General features: G+C 43.4%; 1 protein-coding gene across 6 annotated transcripts in view; it reads left to right on the top strand.

Moving 5' to 3' along the window:
• Nucleotides 1–20730, top strand: part of Fkbp5 (FKBP prolyl isomerase 5) — a 113328-nt gene that overhangs the window by 47147 nt on the left and 45451 nt on the right. For 2 of the 6 annotated variants that reach the window (XM_029532932.1, XM_021220969.2), the window contains exon 2: nt 19694–19819. In XM_029532932.1, the coding sequence (XP_029388792.1) occupies nt 19715–19819 (105 nt within the window). In that variant the 5' untranslated portion in view covers nt 19694–19714. Of the gene's footprint in view, nt 1–7734; nt 8269–14217; nt 14382–14681; nt 14692–19693; nt 19820–20730 lie in introns of those variants that run through there. The other 4 variants (XM_029532934.1, XM_029532930.1, XM_029532931.1 and 1 more) reach the window with 4 other exon arrangements.

Genomic DNA, 20730 nt, shown 5'->3' with positions numbered 1-20730 from the left:
ACAGTCCCAACCAAAGCTAGCCTATACAGTCCCAGCCAAAGCTAGCCTACACAGTCCCAGGACGTGGCATGCTTTGCTCTCCTCTATGCTTTTCAGTTGATTCATGAGCAGCTCCTGGGTGGTGCACACACCTCTAATTCTAGCACTCAGGAGGTTGGGGCAGGAGGGTGGACAGCTCCAGTTCTACTTGGAGCTATATGTAGCATGACATAGCTGTCTCAAACAACATAAAATAAAGATTTTATTTTTTTAACTAAGTGTTTAAGAATTTTAAAATTATAATTAGTAATGGTCCTTTGGAATAGAAAAATCAATTTTTGTTCTTTCTTCAACCATTTCTTATATATGTTAAAGATCAAAGTAAAAGCAGTGTCTGAGCCAGGCAATGGTGGCACATGCCTTTAAATCCAGCACTTGGGAGGCAGAGGCAGGCAGATTTCTGAGTCGTAGGCCAGCCTGGTCTACAGAGTCAATTCCAGGACAACCAGGGCTACACAGAGAACTGTCTTGAAAATAAAACAAAAGTAAATAAATAAAAAGAGCTGGGTGTGATGTTGTACTCCTGTAATCTTAGCACCTGAGAGGCAAAGTGTCACTCAGAATGTGATGCCAGGCAGGATATTCAGTGAGACCTTCTCCCAAAAAGCCAAAAGACAGAAAAAAACCAAAATATGATGCTTCAGTTATCCAGATTCCCAATGTCACAGTTTTGATAAGCATTTTAAATAAAAATACCTGACATTTTGGAAGAAAGATTTTATTTTATTATCAGTTAAAGTAGTAGACTTTATAGTGCCCTGGGAAGAAACTGTCTTTCAAATCTGAGAGCACTGAGATTTGCCCAGCAGGGCCTATCGTGTAAGGCTTCACACTGTGGAAGTGCCACTGTCCTAGCCATATCTTTTTCTGGCTTAAAAATGGAGTCTGTGGCCTTGCACTTCTGGTCGACCAGAAGGTTAGTTAACAGAGATTGAATTTACTCTCTTGGCTACAGTCACAAAGCAAACAAATCCCTAGACACACTATGTGAGGTAACAGCTTGACACACCAGAAAGCTGACGGCAAAGGGGAGAGTGGTCTCCGGAGGAAATAGAAACCAGCAGGTAAAGCCTTAATTATCCCATCTGACTCGCAGAGTTCTTGTCTGCTGGAGTCCAGGGAGGGCAGGCAGGTGGCCTTTGAAAGGCAAGAGCTCCCCCCGGGAGAACTCCAGAATCTCATTAGCTCTTCAGATGAGCGCTACTGAGTTGTGTAGAAACCACTCCATCAGAGGAACAACCACCCGAAAGGATAAAGGGAAAAGAAGCCCTGTTTCTTTCTTTTCAGAGCCAGGTATAGTGGCAAATGCCTGTCATCTCAGCACTAAGGAAGCAGAGGTGAATTCAAGGCCAACCTGGGCTACTCAGCAGCAAGATTCTGTGTCAAAAAAAAAAAAAAAAAAAAAGTTTTTGAGTTACTGCCCGCCGAATAGGCAAGCCTTGTAAGTCACAGAACATCAGGGAGACTACTTAGAAGCAATTGCCTTAATGGTGGGCGAATGCAGCCCTCAACTGAAGACTTCTATCCTCCCAACAAAGTTCCAAAAAAAGCGTGGAAAGGATCACATGGTTTCTAGGTAACTTAGCTAGGAAAAGTTTCACATCTAGAGGAAGGCAAAAATACCTATCCCTCACCAGGGCCAAATTCACAGCCTCTGGTGAAATAGATCAGGCTTGCCCAGAAATGGGGAAAATTAGTCAATAGCGACAGACCCAGAAATGACTGATGATGAAATTAGTAGACACTGAAGTAGTTGTTATAACTATAATCCATTTGTTTAAGAAAATACAGAAAAGATTGAGAGCGTTGAGTATAGTTCATTGGAGTGAAACCTACAGAGGGTGAGTGTAATAGCTCACACTATGGGAGTAGGGGCAGCCCAAACAGTGCAGGAGGAAGATTAGAAAACTTGATGTCTTCTTAGCAGTGCAGATTATCCAGAATAAACTTAAGAGATTTTTTTTTTTTCGGATTGTTTGTTTTCTTTTTTTTTTTTTTAAAGACCTTGGGAAAAGGAATCATTTAGCTATGGGACAATCATGAAGAGATAATGTGTTTATAATTACAGTTTTGAAGAGACTGGATTACAGAGAACTCTGAAGGCAAAAAACAGAACAAAACAACAACAACAACAACAAACAATAAAAACCAAAAAGCCAGGAATTTCTAAATAAGAAAAAAGGGAGGAAATATAAAAAAAGATGTGATTAATAGGAGACACACATTAAGAAGGTAGATTCACATATAAGCAATATTAATGGTCACATTAAATATAAATGGCCTAAAAATATTCAGTTAAAAGGCAGCCTTACATGTTGAATAACAACTTGTTATGGGCTACCTAGAAGAAACTCACTGTGTTGTATGAATAAGAACATAAGACAAAAGGATACTCCAGGGCTGGTGAGATGGCTCAGTGGTTAAGAGCACCGACTGCTCTTCCAAAGGTCCTGAGTTCAAATCCCAGCAACCATATGGTGGCTCACAACCATCCGTAACAAGATCTGATGCCCTCTTCTGGAGTGTCTGAAGTCAGCTACAGTGTACTTACATATAATAAATAAATAAATCTTTAAAAAAAAAAAAAGATACTCCATGCTAATACTATCTAAGAAAGCTGAAGTAATTGTACTGATTTTACACAGATTAGATTTTAGAGCCAACAAAATTACCAATATGAGGAGCTAAAGAAATGGCTTAATACGGGCGTGGTGGCGCACGCCTTTAATCCCAGCACTCGGGAGGCAGAGGCAGGCGGATTTCTGAGTTCGAGGCCAGNCTGGTCTACAGAGTGAGTTCCAGGACAGCCAGGGCTAAACAGAGAAACCCTGTTTCGAAACCCCCCCCCCAAAAAAAAAAAAAGAAATGGCTTAATAGTTAAAAGTACTTACTGCTCTTCCAGGTGAGCTGAGTTCAGTTGCCAGCGCCCACACTGGGTGGATCACCACCCACCTTTAGCCCTAGCTGATGATCTCTTCTGGCTTCTGCCAACACTCACATGCACATATAATTGCACATAAATGTACAAAACAATAACAACAAAAAGATCATCAAGAATAAAGACCTCATATTAAAGGGGTCATTAGTCCTAAGTATTTGCTTGAAATATTTAAGTACCTGTAAGTAGAACTTCAAAGTACGTGAATCAGAATCTGATAAACTGAAGAATGGGGTCTTCAGTTACCGCCTCTTTCTTATTAGCTGATAGCACAGAAGATGGCCTTCCCTGTTTCCCCAGGTTGGGTACAGCATCAGAGGTGATTTAGAAGGCTTACAGTGTCAGCCAACTTCCTCCTGAATTGACAGTTATATGATATCCTATCCATTATAAGCCCAATATACTTTATTTTCAGTTCACATACTGAAAATAAAGATACTGACCAAAAGAGACCATATTTTTAGTTTAAGATAGACTAGGATTTGTGTCAAGGATTTGTGTGACATAATACTCAAGTATTTATTCTGACCAAAAGGGATTAAAAAGGAATGCTGAGTCTGGGCACAGCGGCCACCCCTTTAATACTAGCACATGGGAGGCAGAGGCAAGCAGATCTGGGTGAGTTTCCAGGCCAGCTTGGTCTACATGGTGAGTTCCAGCACAGCCAGAGCTACATAATGAGACCCTGTCTCAAGAGAAAAATAAAATCAGTGCTGGGCAGTGGGGAGATGGCTCATCAGTTAAGATGAGCCTTCCAGAGGACCTGGGTTCAATTTCCAGCAACCACATGGTAGCTCATAACCATCTGTAATTCCAGTGCCAGGAGATCTTCCAGTCTCTGAGAACACTAGGTACACATGTGGTACACAGATATACATGCAGGCAAAACACCCATATGTATAAAATAAAATGGAGAAAAACAAAACAAAAACATTGGGTATAGTGGTGCACACCTTTAAACCAGCACTTTGGGAGGCAGGAGACAAGTAGAAAGAGTTTGAGGCCAGCCTGGACTACATAGCCAGTTCTAAGCCAGCCAAAAGGCTACATAGTGAGACTCTGTGTAAAAATAAAATAAAAATAGCCGGGCGTGGTGGTGCACGCCTTTAATCCCAGCACTTGGGAGGCAGAGGCAGGGGGATTACTGAGTTGGCTACACAGAGAAACCCTGTCTCAAAAAACCAAAATAAAATAAAGTAAAAAATAGTGAAAGATACTTGGAAAAATCATAAACACACTTCCAAGAAAATCAAAGGTTAGAAAAAAAATACTTGAATTTAGAAAACAATACTAATAACTTAAGTCATCCAATGTGTGGTTTATAGTTTCTAGAAATACCCAAAGGAAAAATCCAAAAGCGTGAGTGATAAAACAGTATCTGTACCAGACTCCTTAAGAAACCAGAGAGGGGCTGGAGCGATGGCTCAGCGGGTAAGAGCACTGACTGCTCTTCTAGAGGTCCTGAGTTCGATTCCCAGCAACCACATGGTGGCTCACAGCCATCTGTAGTGGAATCTGATGCCCTCTTCTGGTGTGTGTGAAGACAGCTGCAGTATACAAATGTACATACAATAAATAAATACTTCTTTTCTTAAAAGAAAGAAACTAGAGTGAAAAACAAAAACTAAAGGAGACAGAAGAAACAGGTCAGAGACAAAAGCATAATCAGTAAAAACAGCCAACCCCACAAAATAGTAGCCAATGAAATAAAAGCTGTGGTGCGGAAATTGCCAGTGGGACATGACTGCGAAGTGCCACCTGAGTGAGCCAGGAGAGGACACACATTTCTGCTTGGAATGAAAGTAACAAAAACTTAGAGCATACATTTTAAGAGATAGATGATATTATGAGTTACTCTCCACAAATAAGTAGACAGTCAAGAGGCCAAAGCTTACTTCAGAAGCAGTGAACATCCCGAGAAGTGTTTCATCTGTGGAAAATGGGTAATAATTGACACAGAGAGAATACTTCTTAACTCGTGGTGTGATGCCAACATTATCATAATTTCAAACTTGAATAGATTGCAAATTTTAAAAAAGTAGAAATAATAACCCTTAAGAGCATAGTGCACCAGGCTCTGGTGACACACATCTCTAATCCCATCACTGGAGAGGCAGAGGCAGGCAGATCTCTAAGTTTGAGGCCAGCCTGGTCTACAGAATGAGTTTCAGGACAGTCAGGAATGCACAGAGAAACCCTGTCTCAAAAAGCAAAGAAGAAGAAAGGAGGAAGAGGAAGAGGAAGGAAGGAAGGACGGAAGGAAGGACGAACATAGTGCACATGGTGGCTTCAACTGTCCATAATTGCAGTCTTGGAGTCTGACCTGCAACCACCAGGCATACACACATACACAGACATACAGTTAAGCAAACTAACATACAGAAAATGATAAATAAACCCTTAAAATCTTTTATGTTTTTTCACAAACAAAAGTTGTGGAGCAAATTGGTTTTCCTAATATAAAAGATAATCTGTGTTTATACTATGTATATTGCTATGTGGAGATTTAGGTGAGTGTATATACCCCCTTTTAAAAAATTTATTGCTTATGTATTTGATGTCATCATTCCACAGTAGCTTCCTCCTGTGGGTTACGGGGGAATCCAGGAACATAATTTTTAATATCCCATAAATTGCAAGATTCCTTAAAGTGTTGTTGTTAATAAGTAAGACAAATCTCAAATTTTTGTTTTTAGTTTTTGGTTTTGTTTTGNTTTTTTTTTTTTTTTAACGAGATTTCTCTGGGTAGCCCTGGCTGTCCTGGACTTGGCCTAGGCTGGCCTCAAACTCAGAGATCTGCCTGCCTCTGCCTCCAGAGTGCTGGGATTAAAGGCGTGCACCACCACTGCCCAGCCAATAAAAGTTTAGTTGTAGTGAGAGTCCTAGATAGGAGATAGATGTTTAACAGATTATTAAGGACATCTGAGGTGGTTTACCCTTGTGAGCAGGAGCAACAATCATATTAGAAAAAGTATCAGCCATACATGGTTGTACTTTAATCACCTCACTTGTGAGATATGAGCAATGCCTGGTTGCCAGACAGCACTAGATTCTTTAACCCTTGAGGAGTAACCCCACCAGCAGAGGGCAGAAAAGAGGAAAGAGCCTCGGAGGCAAGGCAGTTTGGTGCAAGAGGCTCAGTAGCACACATTGGTTCAGATTTTGAGAGTCTGACCCCCGAGAGGTTTATTTTAGGCTTATTTAAGCATAGCACAATCTGGTGAACATTATTCTTATGATGATTAATTCAGTCCCACGTGGATAACAAAGCATAATTAGATCTCTGGGGGAACAAACTAAGTACCGATCAGGTGCAACTACATTGAAGCTCTTTATAAAGTACATGTGCCACCTTCCATACAGTGAGGTTCTCTAGACTGACTGAGAATACAAGTTTATGAGAGCGTCCACAAGTGCTAACAGTCCCCACCGATAGACAGAGGTCATCAGGCTAGAAAGCACATGCACTCCAGTCTTCATTGTTTCCCTTGCAGGAACAACCCTTAACAACAACTTAACAGTCTGGGTTCCTCTTTTGTGAGCACAAAGACTCTTATGGGCTCTCAAAAAGTCAGCTCAGGTGATCATAGAACTATCTGTAAAGCACAATTTTATGAAAATTTTGGAAGAAAATCTTTGTAGCTTTGGATGCAGCAAACTTTTGTGAAGTAAAGTAAATAAAAGAAGACAGTGGGACTAGTTGTGACACTCCTGCATAAGAGACAAGACAGGAGTCAATGGAGCTTGTAGGCAGGCAGCCTGAGCCACACAACAGGCAGGTCAGAGACTGCCTGGAGTCCTGAGCTGGGAAAGAAGGAACACATCCTTACATAGTGCGTGTTAGAGTCTGTGGAAGTTACTGTGCATTTGCACACTGTCTGCTAAGGAACTTGATGCCTGCACAGTCTTCAGCATTTATACTGTGCTGCTCACAGTTTCAAAGCTTTACTGTCATTTTGCAGAGAACTTTTCAGTGATTCTCGAGGACAAAGAAAGGGTGCTGTGCGCATTGTTTTCTTGTCGTTTTAATGCGTTATGGGATTGAAAGGCCAGGTAGCCGGGTGTAGTAGCACACACCTTTGCGTTCCAGTACTCGAGAGACAGAGGCAGGTGCATCTCTGTGAGCTCAAGACCAGCCTGGTCTACAAAGTGAGTTCAGGTTACACAGAGAAATGCTGTTTTGAAAAACCAAAAAAAAAAAAAAGGAGGAAGAGGAGGAGGGCAAATGAAGTAAGTACCCCAGTGCGGTCTCGGACATGCTGAAGGCATTTTCAGAGAAATGTTAGCTTTACTTATCTGTCAGATTAGAACATGGTTTTCCTACTGGATGAAGGAGAGAAAGAAAGGACAGAAGAAGAGGAGAACCCAAGTATGGGATGAAGGAGCCTGCAGATTGGTCTGGGGGACTCGTGGCTTTGTTCAGGTGACAGGGTGTCTGCAGGCTGGGTTCCTCCTCCAGAACCCAGCTGGGCCCTGCTTGTCTCTTAAAAGGAGGAGAGACTGTGACGACAAAGGAATGGTGAAAGAGGCAGCATTTGCCTTAGTTGCTAAAAGTCTTGTTGTCCAAGACCAGGCCTTCAATTCTGATCTCAGCACTCACAGGAAAAGCCGCCTGTGGTGCTGTGAGTCTGGGGAGGCAGAGATGAGGGCTCCTGGCCTTGGTGTCCAGTCTGGCCACATCTTCCAGGTGTAGATTTAGTGAGACAATGTCCTAAGAAATAAGATGGAGAGTAACTCAGGAAGGCTCCTGCCATCCGTCTACTTCCGGTCTCCACAGGCATGCACACAAGAATACACAATAACAGGTAAAATTGATGCAGGAAAGAACAGAGACATGCAGCGTTTGAGGATGGAGGAAGGGAACCTCCCAACGCCGCAGAGACCCTGTAGGGAGAAGGCCAGGGAGCAGCCTCCTCCCTGTCCACAGGTGGAGTACACCCCGCTTGCCCTGCTGCTTCTCCATGCCTCACCTTCAGAACTGCGGGGTTATAAATGTCCGTGGTTGCAGCCTGTGAGTCTGTAGTCACGTGTTACAGCAGCTACAGAAAACTAGGGCCCTGTCTAAGGCAGTTCAGAATTACCTCTTTGTCCAGAGGGCTAGAGTGGAAAAGTGAGCTCTGTAATACTAACAGAACTTTTTATTTCTTGGACATTTTCTCTTTCCAGCTTTCAAATCTGATTTCCCAAAACCCTCACAATTTATAGCTGGAGAAATGTACTGTTGATGCCTGCAGATGAGGGTCTGTGCCTTCTGACTGCTCAGCCTCCTGCCTTCAGAATGGGCGTTCAAGGTGAGCAAGGCCTTTGTTCTTTTCACATGAGGAAGGCTCACCGCTCACAGACCTATAGTGCTTTTCTTTTTAGAAACTGATTTATTCCAGGTGCTCACAAACCTTCAAGTCTCCAGAAATTAAAAAGGTATACAAACTCTAAAACAGATGTTGCACATTCAATTTTGCTGTAATTTATCTTTAAAGTCCGGGGAATTTCTTTTTAGAGATGACTCAGGAAGCATTCATCGGTGCGCTTTTTATGCTCTAAGGAACTCGTCCTTTTTGTCTTCACCTTGTTACAGAATGCTGTTCCTGCACGGAGGTGCCTTAAGAAACACAAGGCAGCTCTGTTTTTAACATCTGCTTGGTATACGCTGAAATGTTATAATGAGACAGTTGTACGTTACAAGGGAATACAGGATTTTATTTATGTGTATGTATGTTTTGTTGCATGTATGCCTGAGCACAATCATTACAGATGATGGTGTGTGGGTCCTCTGTTGGAGCAGACAGTGCTCCAGCCTAGGGAAATGATAGTACAGAAAGCCTTGGTTCCAGGCTCCTTCCCCATCTCCCGACGCACCGTCCTTCCTTCAACTGCTGGTTAATGTGTACCAGTGAGATGTGGTCCTGGTCCTCTGTCGTTGACTCTTTGCTGATAGACTAGTTAGAAGATAGAAGGTTTGCTGTGTGCTGGGACTACACAATGTGCTTCCAGTGCACCTCAGACCTCCATGCTTCATTATGCCCAGGTGTTTCAGTTACCGCTCCTGAGGAGAAACAAATCTTTTTTTTTTTTTTTTTTTTTTTTGTTTTTCCAGACAGAGTTTCTCTCTGTAGCCCTGGCTGTCCTGGAACTCACTTTGTAGACCAGGCTGGCCTCGAACTCAGAAATCCGCCTGCCTTTGCCTCCTGAGTGCTGGGATTAAAGGCGTGTGCCACCACGCCCAGCGGAGAAACAAATCTTGTTTTTAATTTTAAAGTTAGGAGTGTGTACAGCAGTTTTTTCATATTTAATCTAGAGAAGTCACCTCTGTGTCACTGCCCCTTAGTCCTGATTCTGTATACTGCCTGCTTTCTCACTGTCTTTGTTCTGACTACTTTGGAAAATCGCATGCCGAGTACTGCTTATATGTCCTTCACTTAAACCAAGGAGTGGAGGTTTAAAAAAAAAAAAAAAAGCAACACGTTCCACACTGTGGGGGTATTTACTGGCTTCTGTTGGTCTGTTCTTAGAAACCACTGTAGACTTGGAACTGAATTATTAGGTGTTAATGAGTCACCTCAGGTTAATTATCTACCACTCTGGTACCAAGTAGAAATTTGATTTTTTTTTTTCTCTTAAGATTAAGAACATGGAGCCAGGTGTGGTAGCACACTTGGGAGGCAGAGGCAGGCTACTCTCAGAACTTGAGGTTAACTTAGCAAGTTCTACGACATCCAGGACTACATAGTAAAACTCTGTCTCAAAAGCAAAACCAGGGCTGGAAAGATGGCTCGGTGGTTAAGGGGTCCTGAGTTCAATTCCCAGCAACCACATGGTGGTGCACAACCATCTGTAATGGGGTCTGATGTTCTCTTCTGGTGTGTCTGAAGACAGCTACAGTGTACTCATATACATGAAATAAATAAATAAATAAATCTAATTTAAAACAAAAAACAAACCCAAACAACAATACGGCCCCAAGTTATAGATTCCTTCCTTTGTCTCTGCCCTTAACAAGTACACGTTTTATGAAGACACATTTTCTAGAACAATGCCTAAAGCAGCACACTTATTTACTGGATTCACTTTCAGGGACTCAAACAGGGTCTCAACATCTCAAAAATAAATAAATAAATAAGTAATTAAAAAATAAAGTAAAATAGGTAAGTGGGGTTTTGTAATTTTATGTGAGTGGATATTTTTTCCTGCATGTAAACCAGGGCATTCCCTGGGGCCCCAGACGGCCAGGAAAGGTGGAAGGATCCCCTGACCTGGAGTTCGAGATGGTTGTGAGCTGCCATGGATGCTTGGATTGGATCCGGGTCCTCTGGAAGATTGGAGCCAGTGCTGCTAGCCATCCAGTCATCTCTCTAGCCCTGAAGGAAGTTTCAGTTAGGAAGGAGCACACTGAGTGCTCATCAGTCTCATCAGCATTTGCACCTATGCCCACCAGATGCACCTTTAAGCTGGGGGCTTGTGACTTGTGGGGAGCTCTGTGGACTTTGTTAGTGACTGGACTGCCTGCCTCACCCGTCAGGCGAGTGTCAAGGGTGCGTGACGGGGTGGAGGTGGAGGGTGGGAGAACAGTGACATCAGTGCAGTGGGTGCTTGGCTTCTTCTGCAGCAGTGTTGCATTCGTGCTGCAGAAAGTCGTAGCGGCCGGCAGTGCGTCCTGGTCATGACGGTCTGAGAACAAGCTCAGTGTAGTGTGGGCAGTGCTGCCAGCACGCACAGACCCTACGTTCAGTCCCTAGCACCGGAACGCAGAGGTTCATCTGAGAACTAGTCTGACTTGCTTAGTAGTTGGGACAATATTTTTATCTTAGTTACCACTAAACTCCCTAATCTGTCACTGTTAGCAAGGCTCTTTTTTCCGTGTATTTTGAGAGCACCTCCTGCTCCACGCATCCTGGCCGGAGCTCCCTTTGTCCTTGGAAGGCACTGCTGAGACTGAGTTAGGCGAGCAAGAAGGTTCTGCAGGTGCGCCCTGGGCCATGGTGGAGGGAGAGCAGACTCCTGGCAACTGTCCTGACCACATCTGTGCTGTAGCAGGACCTCCTCCTTCCCCATTAATAAACCAGCTGTGATTTGGATTGGGCTTGGGGTGCCTCTGTGTAGCTGCCAGTCTTGTTCTCCAGTGGCTCTCGCCTGTCTCACCAGTGTAGTGGGGCTCTGCCTGCTGAGGAGTTTTGCAGACATTTTAGGACACATATAAGCAAATACATACACATTTCTTCCAAAAACAGAATCATGTCACAAATTGTTCTACATGTGCCATTATCTTTTCTAAGAGGATGTGTTGGGTGCCTGGTGCCTGACACACACCCCTTTAAAGCAGGCAGATCTCTGGTGAATTTGAGGCCAGCCTATTCTACATAGTGAGTTCCAGGACATCCAGGGCTATGTACACAGAGAAACCCTGTGTGTTAGTGTATGGGGTGGGGGCGGTTTGCCAGCTGTCTAGTTTCTGTTTGTTTTGCTTGTCAGTATTACAAGGTTGTCTATCTGCAGTGGGTAATGCTTCACTTGTTCCATGCAGATGGGGTTTGTAGCTGTCTTAATCCTAAGGGGGAGATGGTAATGAAAACAGACATTTGACATTTAGGTGTCAGCCCGTGCAGTTGTAATCAGGTATAAACTGTGTCAACTGCAGTCATAATGACACATTCTGATGCATGCCTTCTCATCTGTAACTCTTCAGTGTCTAGGGGGCCAAGTCATCACACACGCCATAGGGACACACTGGATAATGGCATTCTTCGTAATGCACTTTAATGAAAGCAACAGTGGTTTTTTTTGAGTAAACATTTACAGATTTCTTCCCTAGTTAGGTAGCTTAAGTGTTTTTAATGTTAGAGATTAAGTAATCTTCAACTGGACATAGATTTAGCTCATCTTTTTCACAACTGTGACATTTGTATAGTATGCGTTTCCAGATGTTTGCACTTTCATGATCATTCATTTGAGGAAATGGTTTTATTTGGGACTGGAGAGATTGCTCAGTAATTGAGAGCACTGACTGCTCTTTCAAAGGCTCTCGGTTCAGTCCCCAGTGCTCACAACTATCTGTCACTCCAGTCCTCGAGGCTCTTATACCCCTCTCTGGCCTTTGTAGGAACCAGGTGTGCCTCTGGTGTGCATGTATACATCAGGCAAAGCACCCATGCGTATAAAATAAAATCATTTTTTAAATAAGAGCATATTTTTAAAAGAAACATTTTTATTTAGCCACACTGTTAATTTAGCTCTACCTTATGCAGCCTGTGGATATTTGATTAACAGGGAGACCTGTGCACCTCCCTTTCTGAATCATGACTTTTCATTCCCTCTGGTGGTTTCCCTTATGAAGTTAAGCATGACTGGTTCTTTGTACACTTAAACCTTTCCTTCCCTCTGCCATAGCATTTCATGTTCCCCTCTAAACCCAGCTGCAAACGTCAGACTTTCCACCTGTCACCTTGGCATCTCTATCAACCCCTCTCCTGGTTCACTTTGAAACTCAGGACACACTGCCATTCTCTCTCTCTCCCGATCTTTAGTGATCGGAGAAAGACACTAGTGAACACGCAGACTCAGCACTTCAGGTCCGTCGTTTCAAAACAACCTTTAGCCAAATACTTATTCTTTAGAAGTGTTCTCTCTTACTCTCAGTAGTATCTGCAGAAAAGTTTGAAGTTATAGTCATAAAATTACAAAGTGCTCAGGAAAGCGAGCAATCAAATAATAAAAGATGGTGAAAAACACTACTAATGTTTAAAAGGTCTCTGTAACATTAAAAATATTGGCCATAGCTGCTGACCAAATAATGACCTAGAAATTCCATCAACAAAAATCTTTCCCAACGTAGATCGGAAGGACAGTGATGGAAAGGAGAGAAGTGATGGCTCCAGCCAAGTCTGCTGCTTGGGAGACCATGCTCTGACTCCTGGTGCCCGGATGCTGACTCATCCTGGCCCTCTGGTTGGAGTCAAGCACCTACAGCATTTTAAAAGCTCCGTGGGTCAAAATGAACTAACCAGTACCCCCTGAGCTCGTGTCTCTAGCTGCATATGTAGCAGAAGATGGCCTACTTGGCCGTCATTGAGAAGAGATGCCCCTTGGTCTTGCAAACTTTATATGACCCAGCACAGGGGAAGGCCAGGGCCAAGTAGTGGGAGTGGGTGGGTAGGGGAGCAGGGGTGGGGGAGGGTATAGGGAACTTTCCGGGATAGCATTTGAAATGTAAATAAAGAAAATAATAATAAAAAAGCTCCATGGGTGATCCTAATGCTGGCAATGTTAGAAAAATAAGTAAGAAACCTGAAGGGTAAGACAGGTCTGACATCTCTCCAACCAGACTTCAGGGCAGAGGGCCAGATTGCTGCAGTGTCTGTGCAGGGAGACCTGTAAGGATGGGGGACCCGTCGGGCTGAGGGAAGACGGTAACACCTGGGTACCTCTCTGCTTACTGTAAATCTGAGAAGCAAAGATACTTTTGTACTTTCCATAGGGAAAATACAGGAGCCACACTAGGAGCGAGAGGAACCTGACTGGTCTGTGGGACCCGACATAGGCCCTGTTCTTGGTCCCTGAGTTCTCTAGTGAACCCCAAGTGTAGCGCTGTACTCTACTCCACGGTCAGGGCACTGCCACGGAGAGGCATCCGCTGACACCAGGGAAGTGGTTTACTTCTCTGTGGGATCCATTGATCTCATCTGCTTTCAGTTTCTCCAACTTTTCACAATCAGTGCTGCATGCCTTCCTTTTGTTGTTGTTTTCTGGACTATTAGGGGTTTTACAGACTTACTGGACATGAGCTTGTCATGCCCCTTCACTGCAGAAAACAGCTTTTGTAGTATGACCTTGAAAAGTGAAAGCTTCAACCTGCTTGAAGCCCAGTAGGGTAAAATATTAAGAGGTAAAATACTTTATTCAGATTCTTCTTTATTGCATAATGTTATCATTGGGTAGTGTAATATTTTCTAGGTTTTTGTTTTGTTTTGTTTTGCTAGTAATACAACCCTGTGCCTACTGCTTACTTAATCATTCAGACCAAATTGGTGACGCACACCTTTAATCCTACTGCTCAGGAATCAGTGGCAGGAGAATCTCTGTGAGTTCTAGGACAGCCTAGGCTATCTAGAGAGACCCTGTCTCAAAACAGAACAGAAAACTAGGCAACAATATTTACCTGGCTAAACCGCCCCAGCAGAGCAAACCTGCACAGTGAGAAGGTGTTAGGGGTTCTAGACAAGGAGCAAAGCTACTTTCTCCCTTCCCAGGGTAACAGTCCTGTGTTGCTCAACTCTGCTGTGGTGGACATGGAGCTGTGAGGGAAAGGGAGGCTGCTTCCCTTCCAGCCAGCTCAGCAGGTCAACCCTCATGACAGTGGAGTGACTGACAGACAATGGAGTGACAGATGGAGCCACATCACCTTACATCCAAGGCAAGTGAATGAAGAATGAGTCTTCCAAAGCATTGTGTCTATTGAAAACTAAACTGAGTAGTTTCAGGCTGTGAGGTGGCAGAGCCTCTTTGTTAAACTGTCTTCCTTACTGGACCTCTCAGCCCTTGGATGAGAGGCTGATGGAATCACTCCCAGAAGTCCAACTAAGGATCGAGGAAGGACACTGCAACTGAGGAAGGGAGGAAGACCTCAGAGGGACTCGGGACTCGGGACTCGGGAAGGTGGCTCCACCGGGCTGGCTGGCTGCTCCGATGCATCTGTCTGCTCAAGCTGCTCACTTTTTATAAAAGTATGCATGCATACGTGTATGATAAAATATACTGCTTTAGACATTTAAATGTTCCTAAGTGGCATTAAGTACACTCCTTCCCAATATTGTGAAACCATCACCGGTCATTCTTTTCATCACCCCAGACAGAAACTCTGTACCTTACAACACCCCCTAGTAACCTTTATCCTACTGATTCTGAGTTTGACTCTGTATGTGTTGTATGCATGTGTATGTATTGGCATGTGTCTGCACTTGTGTACAGGCCTGGGGTCAGCATCCAGGGTTGTAAAATGTCTTTATATTTTATTTATGATTGGTGTGTATGCATGTATATGCCACAGCGTTTGTGTAGCGGCCAGAGGAACTTTTAGGATATGGTTCTTTCCTTCCATGTGGAATCCAGGGATCAAACTCCAGATTTCAGGCATGCGTAGCAAGCGCTTTTACTCTCTAAGCCATCTCTCCAATCCTGCACCAACTCTAGACTGTCTGGCCAGCAAGCCCCTGAGATCCTTCTGCATCAGCCCCTGCTACCCTCACCCCACATGCACCACTGTACTGGGTTGCAAACTCGGGTTCTCACATGTTCAGCTTGTGCTCTGACACTGAGCAATTACCGTAGGATTCCCAACACTTACACTCTTTTTTTCCCATGTAGGAACTGGAACCTCTTACAGTGTTTCTTTCCACTTACCTGGCCACTGTTGATGTGAAACATCTTGTCATTTTCTGCGTGTGTGTGTGTGTGTGTGTGTGTGTGTGTGTGTGTGTGTAGAGATAGATAGATTGTGTGTGTGTGTGTGTGTCTGTCTGTCTGTCTGTGTGTCTGTCTGTCTCTTTGTTCAATCCCACCACCTCAGTGTAGAAGAAAGACATTTCTTTGGGAAAAGTAGCTGAATAATCATAGTGTGTAATTTCACGGAGCTGTGAGGTTGTTTCCTCTACCTGTGTAGTTAGCTTTTTTTTTTTTTTTTTTTTTCTTTTTTAAAGTGTATTTCTTGTCTGCCAATAAATAACTGTTACTGTCTCTAGCTCTAGGCTGGAATGTCTTGAGAGAGTTCTGAGGTTGAAATTTAAATGAGGATTTTCCAGTCCATTCTTATAACAAAATGTCAAAATTGAGGTCCACTTAGCATGCCCTGTGTTCTGAGGCTGAGGTATGGTTCTTTGCTGTATCTTTTCTCTTGAGTGGAGCTGAAAGCTATAGGCAACAAGGCCAGGAGTTGGCGGGTCTTAGAAACACTTGCTGTGGTTCCTCGGTGCTTCTAACAAAGAAGCCAGGGACGTCCTATGGGACACCGTGGAGTAAGAACATCACCAGTCACATGCACAGACTCTGCACAGCTCGGGTAGCTTCTCACGTGAGAGACCTGAAGTTGTCAGTACCTGCTTATGAGACACTGTCTTCTCGTGTCATCGCCGACTGGCACTTTGGAGGGTGAGTGCCTCTCTGCCACGTCCATAACAGGAGCACTGGGTGCTCCCTTTCTGGAGCACTGAGGTGCAGTCTCCCTCCTTTAGCTGGTGCAGTACAGCACGCTTTATCATGGATTAGTAATACCCTTAGGTAAAAGGGACTTGAAACCAGAGGAAAAAAGACTCTGTTCGAAAATACTGAAATTTCCTTAGTTTGTCTTAAAGCGTTTTAAGAATTGTCTTTTTTATATAATACCATAAAGCAAAAAGGCTACTTAGTTTATTTACAAAAATGTATACTTATAGTGACCTACATGAAATTAAGGGGAAATGTTTAGAAAATTAAAGGATTTGGGAGGGGAGTTGCTTTAGTTTTGTTTGTTTGTTTGTATTTTCTTTGTTTGGCTGCTTGGTTTTTGTTTTTTTCAAAACAGTTTCTCTGTGTCTAGCCATGGCTGTCTTAGAACTTGCTCTGTAGACCAGGTTGCACTAGAACTCACAAAAATCTGCCTGCCTCTGCCAACTGAGTGCTGGGATTAAAGGTGTGCAGGATCACGGTGTGCGGGATCACTGAGCAACTTAGCTTATTTCTTTATTCCTTGAGGTTTAAATGGCTTTGAACCTGGAAAAAAAAAAAGGTTGTTTTCTGGTTGTCCAGATTCCTGGTACTTCTCTTCCCGTGGACTCAGCGGGACTGTTCCACGTCATTCTCAGATTTGCACGCTCGCATCCTTAAGTTGATCAAGTTCTTCGGTCAAATTGACACTTAACAGAAGCAACAAATTGGGTTGAGGGGAGTTAAGACTTACTTAAATAGCAAGCCAAGTTTTTCATTTCTTCATCTTTATTTATTTATTTATTGTTTGTTTTTGGGTTTTTGCATATCATTGGCATGTTTATTTGCATATAGAAAAAGGGTATTTTTAATTTATCTTTTGAGAATTTAATATATGAATACTGTTTTTACATAATTTCTCCTTTAATTCCTCTCATCCACTTCTCAATTTTGTACCTTCTTATTTGTTGATTATTGTTACATGTGTGTGCATTCATATACTTGGGCGTATGTGTATGTGTGTGTGTGTGTGTGAACCTATGAATACAGCCTGTTGAAGTCTTATAGTTTTGCTTGTATGCATTTAGAGAGGGTCTCATGTAGCTAAGGTTAATGCTCACCCCGGTCCTCCTGCCTCCACCTCCTGAGTGCTCGTATTGCAGGCAGCATATGCTGCTGTCACCAGCGTGTGCCTGGCTGAAGAAAACCGTTTTTTCTCTTTTTTAAAAATTAATTTTGTATTGTCTACATGGATGTCTTCAAATCCTCTGCATACAGAGGGCAGAAGAAGGTGTCAGATCTTCTGGAACTGTGTTACAGACAGTCGTGAGCCTCCACGTGGGTGCTGGGAATCAAACATCAGTCCTCTGGGTGCTCTTAATCACGGAGCCGTCTCTCCAGCTTCCCCATTAAGTATTTTTGGAAGAAATAGCACATAGCTAAAGTCCGCCTCCCCTTACATCGCCATGAGGCAGTTTGTCTAATTGTTGCTGTCACAGGGTTGGTTATGGCACACAGTGCGCACAGTGCCTATTAGAAGGATAGTTCTTAGATCAGCCCCTTCCACACCCTTTGAGTTTTTGAGACAGGGTTTTTCCTGTGACTAGGCTGACCTCAAACTCAGAAATCCGCCAGCCTCTGCCTCCCAAGTGCTGGAATTAAAGGCATGCGCCACCACGCCCGGCTTTAGATCCAGTTTCTTTTTTTTTTTTTTTTTTTTAAGATTTATTTTTTTATTATATGTAAGTACACTGTAGCTGTCTTCAGACACTCCAGAAGGGGGAGTCAGATCTCGTAACAGATGGTTGTGAGCCACCATGTGGTTGCTGGGATTTGAACTCAGGACCTTTGGAATAGCAGTTGGGTGCTTTTACCTGCTGAGCCATCTCACCAGCCCTAGATCCAGTTTCTTAAATGTTCCCACTCATGTCTCCTTTTTGCCCAAGAAATTCCTAAGCAATCTCAGACATGTGAGCATATAAAATAGACATACAAGGAGAACATTTATTGAACTGCCATTCCCTGCTGTTTAGGCGCTTCCTATAAGCTTATGCACCAGATATGTGTCACCAAGTCCTAGAAGCTGGGAGTCAGCCCCCCTCATCTAGTTTCCCTGATTATCTACTCCAGCATTGTGCTGAGCTAGGTACTTAACTTTGGTTGTTTGTTTGAGAACAGCTTGTTCTAGGCTTTCCCCTACCCTGAGCCAAACATGTGGACCTTTTATTCTGGTATAAACTGTGCTAGAAAATCCACACAGGGGCTTGGCCCTGGGATTGTGCTGCTCTCTTTGAAAATCTTTCAGAACAACAAACTGCTCACCCTGAAGAAAACTTAGCTTGTTTGGAAATGAGTTAAAACACTCATATTTTAGTTGCCCAATTCTTAGTTCTATCGGTAAAATGGGTTTTTTACAATTCTGGAAGTTGTTTTGTTTGTGTTTGGTTTTGACTGTAAGCAGAGGGCCCAGAAGGTGACTTGACTGAGCCTGGAGTCTGTTCTTACCCTAGTGTGGAATAGCTTTAGAAGTGGCCCATAGTTAGCCGGTTTTGGTAATGTCCTTAACCTCAGTACTCAGAACACTAAGGAGAGAGAAATGTCCAGTTTGAAGCCAGCCTGGGCTACATAAGAACCTGATTCAGAAAATAATTGGCATTGTTATTAATTCTTCATCTCCCTGCTCAGTCAAGGAGCAGTGTAAGATAATCAGGGCAGTAGACAAGTGTGTTCTGTTCAGCCTATTGATCACTGATAGACAGATTGGCCTTGCACGAGAAAAGGTCAGGTAACAGCCCCCAGGAGGCAGACAGGCGGATCTCTGTTAGTTCGAGGCCAGTCCAGTCTGTACATTTGAGTTCAGGACAGTGGATCTCTGTGAAGCAGAGTTTGTATTCTGAGTACACTGAGTACTCTGAGTAAAGGTTTAGAGTATAGTACCTGAAGTAGGAGCAAAAGGCAAAGCTGCAGAGTTCCCTGCTGAAGACTGTAATATGCAAAGCACACAGCCCGTGTTCTACAAGACCCTTCATCTACCAGGAGTGCTTCATAAATGTCCACATCCAGTTGAGAAGAGCTAAGGAAGGGTAAACTGGCAAAACCACTTGCATGGGCATCGCGGGTCTGGCTTGAGAGAAAAAAGAGAGAGTAATCAAATGGGTGTGGCTGGTTATGGAAAAGGAGCTGGTGTGAAGAAGAGTGGCAGAACACCAGAGGCCTCTGTTCTCTCTCAACAATATGGCTGTAGGAGAAGACTGTTTTACGGTTCTGAGAGAGCAGCTTCTCCTTGTGTCGTCCTGTTAAGGAATATAATTACCGGCAGGCCTGATCTATACTGCTTTTATCTAGGACCATGGCTAGCCGGGAAATTAAAGAAGTGGGTGATGTTTTAGTTCCTTGTCTGATGGCATCAATGCATGCCCACAGCAAATGCTTTTGTTATTGTTTCTGTGTTTTAACTCTATTCATCTTATGTAAGCTTAGTTCTCAGGGACTTTTCAGGTATGTTAAGAAGTGATACTTTCATTGAAGGAAATGTATTTCTCTTGGCAGGTCTTCTACTTACAAAGTACAATGACTACTGATGAGGGCACCAGTAACAATGGAGAGAACCCAGCAGCCACCGTGACTGAGCAGGGCGAAGATATCACTACGAAGAAAGACAGAGGAGTATTAAAGGTAAAGCCACAGAGGTGTGAAGCAGGGAGGTCTCTGTGTGGAAGCTTGTAGGTGCTTTATGCAGCCTGTCTTGTGGGCGGGATAGGGTTAAGTTGCAAACACTGTAGTTCAGTTCCCATCTAGCTTCAGAGCATGGCATAATCTCAGATTATAGGTGGTGCAGCTGGGCTAGGTAAATTAACTCACATCTTAGGCCCTGCAGAACAAGTCCCAGTTATGCTTTCCCTCAAAAAAGCATAACTGTTTCAGAGGGTGCATGTAGATTGCAGTTTGAATGTGCCATCTTAGTGTGCTAAAGCTATGCAGTGACTGCAAAAGAGTCTGCAGAGAAAAAGGAGAGGGCTTGGTTTTTATATACAAGTACTATTTCTATATGTCACGATACAAGGACACAGAATATATATTTGAATCATCTTCCCTATTAAAGTGCGTGTGTGTGTGTGACATGCGTTTGTGTACACATATGCATGTATAATTTGCCCCTCTCAGCATGTCTCCCTCAATCACTTTTCTACCTATCTCTCTGTGAGACAGAGTCTTTCACCAAACCTAGAAGGAGACCTGTTTGAGTAAGACTGGGTAGCCAGCAAGCGTCTGGGGTCCATTTGTCTCTATCCCCCAGCACTAGGGTTGGAGATACACTCTGTCGTGATTATGGTTTTACGTGGGTCTAAGGAATCTAAGCTGGGATCCTCCTTGAACCAGCTCCATAGCCATTTCTTTTTTTTTTTTTCACTGTTCAAGGTTTATTTGGTGTTCTCATTGGCATGACACTTGAGTGGTTGGTTCCATCATCCATATGCAGATCTTACATCTCACATATTGCAAAGCACACTACAGACACACATAATACATAAAATATCCTGTACAACATTTATGCACAAGATATGCATAATGGACATACACGCTGG

This window comes from Mus pahari, chromosome 21, assembly GCF_900095145.1.
Source record: "Mus pahari chromosome 21, PAHARI_EIJ_v1.1, whole genome shotgun sequence".
NCBI classification, from domain to species: domain Eukaryota; kingdom Metazoa; phylum Chordata; class Mammalia; order Rodentia; family Muridae; genus Mus; species Mus pahari.
The sequence above is the reverse complement of the archived record's forward strand: the minus strand, read 5'-3'. Positions and strand labels throughout refer to the sequence as shown.